This window comes from Sinocyclocheilus anshuiensis, unplaced genomic scaffold (assembly GCF_001515605.1).
Source record: "Sinocyclocheilus anshuiensis isolate Anshui unplaced genomic scaffold, SAMN03320099.WGS_v1.1 scaffold1053, whole genome shotgun sequence".
NCBI lineage: Eukaryota > Metazoa > Chordata > Actinopteri > Cypriniformes > Cyprinidae > Sinocyclocheilus > Sinocyclocheilus anshuiensis.
The window spans coordinates 494,650-496,997 of record NW_015555711.1 but is presented as its reverse complement, the minus strand read 5'-3'; the positions used below and the strand labels follow the sequence as shown (position 1 = coordinate 496,997).

Below are 2,348 nucleotides of genomic sequence, written 5' to 3'. Positions count from 1 at the left end.
CCCCCCCCCCCCCCCACAGCTATATCAGGCACAATTTAGCAAAGCAATTAATTTTATACTTGCATTAACCCTTCAATTTGCAACAAAATGTAATATTTTTTTCATCAAAATATATTAATATTAATAAAAATTAATACAATTTAAAAGATACCTGGTCCATTTTAAAAGTATCTCCCTGGATTAAAAAAACAACAATTAAAGGGATAGTCGAAAAAACTGAAAATTATGTCATACAGGTTTGGAACAACTTGAGAGTGAGTATATGATGGTTGAACTGTCCATTTAAAGGATACAAATATCATCGTTATATAGTTTATATTCTAAACTTTCATTAGGGATATTACTAGGGTTGTTGTACATGTTTTCTAAGAAACAGCCATGTTACTTCTGATTTTTAAGGTGCACATAAATGCTTTTCAAAATAATAATAAAACTTGCATTAAACGTTTAACAAACGTATCTTTCTTTATTGTACAAAATCTTAAACACACACACAATGAACACTCATGAAGTGTGAATTGTCCAGCAACTGAATAAACACAAGGCTGTAAGAAAAGTGGACTAGGGTTCACAACAGGTAAAATTCCATTATAAAATAAAATAAAATGACCCTTTTCATGGATTGCATGAACAACATAGCAACCGAAGGCCTATTTCAAGACCCATAATTTGCCTCGTCAAAGGCTTTGCGAGCCTTCTTCAGCTCCTCGTTCATAGTGAGCAGGTCCTTCACTCTCGCAAACTTTCTAGGGTCCTTGCGGATGAGAAAGACAATATCCTCCACCTGCACGCGACCCTGGCGCCCTATGGACATCGCCTTGTGTGTCATCTCTGTGATGAACTCGATCACCAGATCCTCCAGTATATCCACTGATTCGGTGTAGGGATTTTGGTCGTCTCCAAACCCATACATCATGCAGCGAAGCTCCTTGGAAAAAAGCCGCTTTCTTTTACCTTGACCTGAGTCTACCCCGTTACCTCCGTCGTCTAAATCCTCATCAAAACCAGGATCATCCTCTTCTTCAGCCATTCTTTAAACGAAATGCAGCGCGCTGGTTAGAAACAGCCATTCAAAAAAACACAAGAGTCAAGTGTTCTATATCAGCGGTTCTCAATTCCAGTCCTCGCGTACCCCCGCTCTGCACATTTTGTATGTTTCTCTTATTGCTTCAGACGTTTGTTGTATTTGACTGTAAGTGGACCCTGCGAAGTGAACATTACCGGATATTCCTCCATGATTCCAGTTTGAAGGGCACAAGTGGCCACGCCCTTAATTATGCAGAACTTTAAGGCTTCATATAATTTAAACGGATGAGTTATAACAAAATTCATCCCCCTCACAGTTGTCATGAAGGGCAAAATTAGCTATATAGACCAAAATCTTTTTTTGAACCAGGCTGTAAACGTTTTTTTCTGCTGTAAAGTTAGGCATTTTAACATGGGGAGTCTATGGGATTGACTCCCTTTTGCAGCCAGCCTCTAGCGGCCAGTTGACGAATTACAGTTTAAGTCACTTCCTTGTTGGCTTCACGAAAGAGAGAGCGGGAGGTTGCCGCTCGGTGAAGACGCTGCAGTCAGCGGCGCAGCGCAAATCTGTAAATGAATATTCCGAAGTGAAGTAAACTTCAACGGATTTCCCCTGCTCAGGGAGTAGGGAGCAATGGACACTGTGTACGGACCATGTCAATCGGAACACAGTTCATGCACGGCGCTCACTTCTAACGAGATGATGATCTGAATCAGGCGCGTTAACAAAGCGACATACGAAACATGCAGAGCGGGGGTACGTGAGGACTGGAATTGAGAACCGCTGCCTTGGGATATAGTTTTAAACACGGGATGGCTTTACAAAATAGAGGAATAATATTTGGAATATAATACGCTCTGTAGGTACAACTTGTTCATGCTTTGTGTGTTTTTGTGCTGTATATTGGAGTGGCATACTGTCTATATGCACAAACTAAAGCTGACTATCTGTGTCCATGCAGTGAAGCCGGGTCAATGTCCCAAACCAAAGAACATTCCACTGTGTGCTGAAAGGTGTTTCCATGATGGCCAGTGTCCTGCCACACAGAAATGTTGCCCAACCACCAGTGGCCGAGCATGCAGTGAACCCCGTTGTAACGGAAGCGGCCAGGGAAGCGGCCAGGGAAGCGGCCAGGGAAGCGGCCAGGGAAGCGGCCAGGGAAGCGGCCAGGGAAGCGGCCAGGGAAGCGGCCAGGGAAGCGGCCAGGGAAGCGGCCAGGGAAGCGGCCAGGGAAGCGGCCAGGGAAGCGGCCAGGGAAGCGGCCAGGGAAGCGGCCAGGGAAGCGGCCAGGGCAGCGGTCAAGGGAGCGGCCAGGGAAGCG

At 44.6% G+C, this 2,348-nt stretch overlaps 1 protein-coding gene across 1 annotated transcript in view; it reads right to left on the bottom strand.

The window, feature by feature from the left end:
* Window positions 1-461: 461 nt before the first annotated feature.
* The window catches only part of taf13 (TATA-box binding protein associated factor 13), a 3,111-nt gene continuing 1,224 nt past the window's right edge, over window positions 462-2,348 (bottom strand). The window contains exon 2 of the mRNA XM_016464964.1: window positions 462-1,031. Coding sequence (XP_016320450.1) covers window positions 656-1,030 — 375 coding nt within the window. The 5' untranslated portion in view covers window position 1,031 and the 3' untranslated portion in view covers window positions 462-655. The remainder of the gene's footprint in view (window positions 1,032-2,348) is intronic.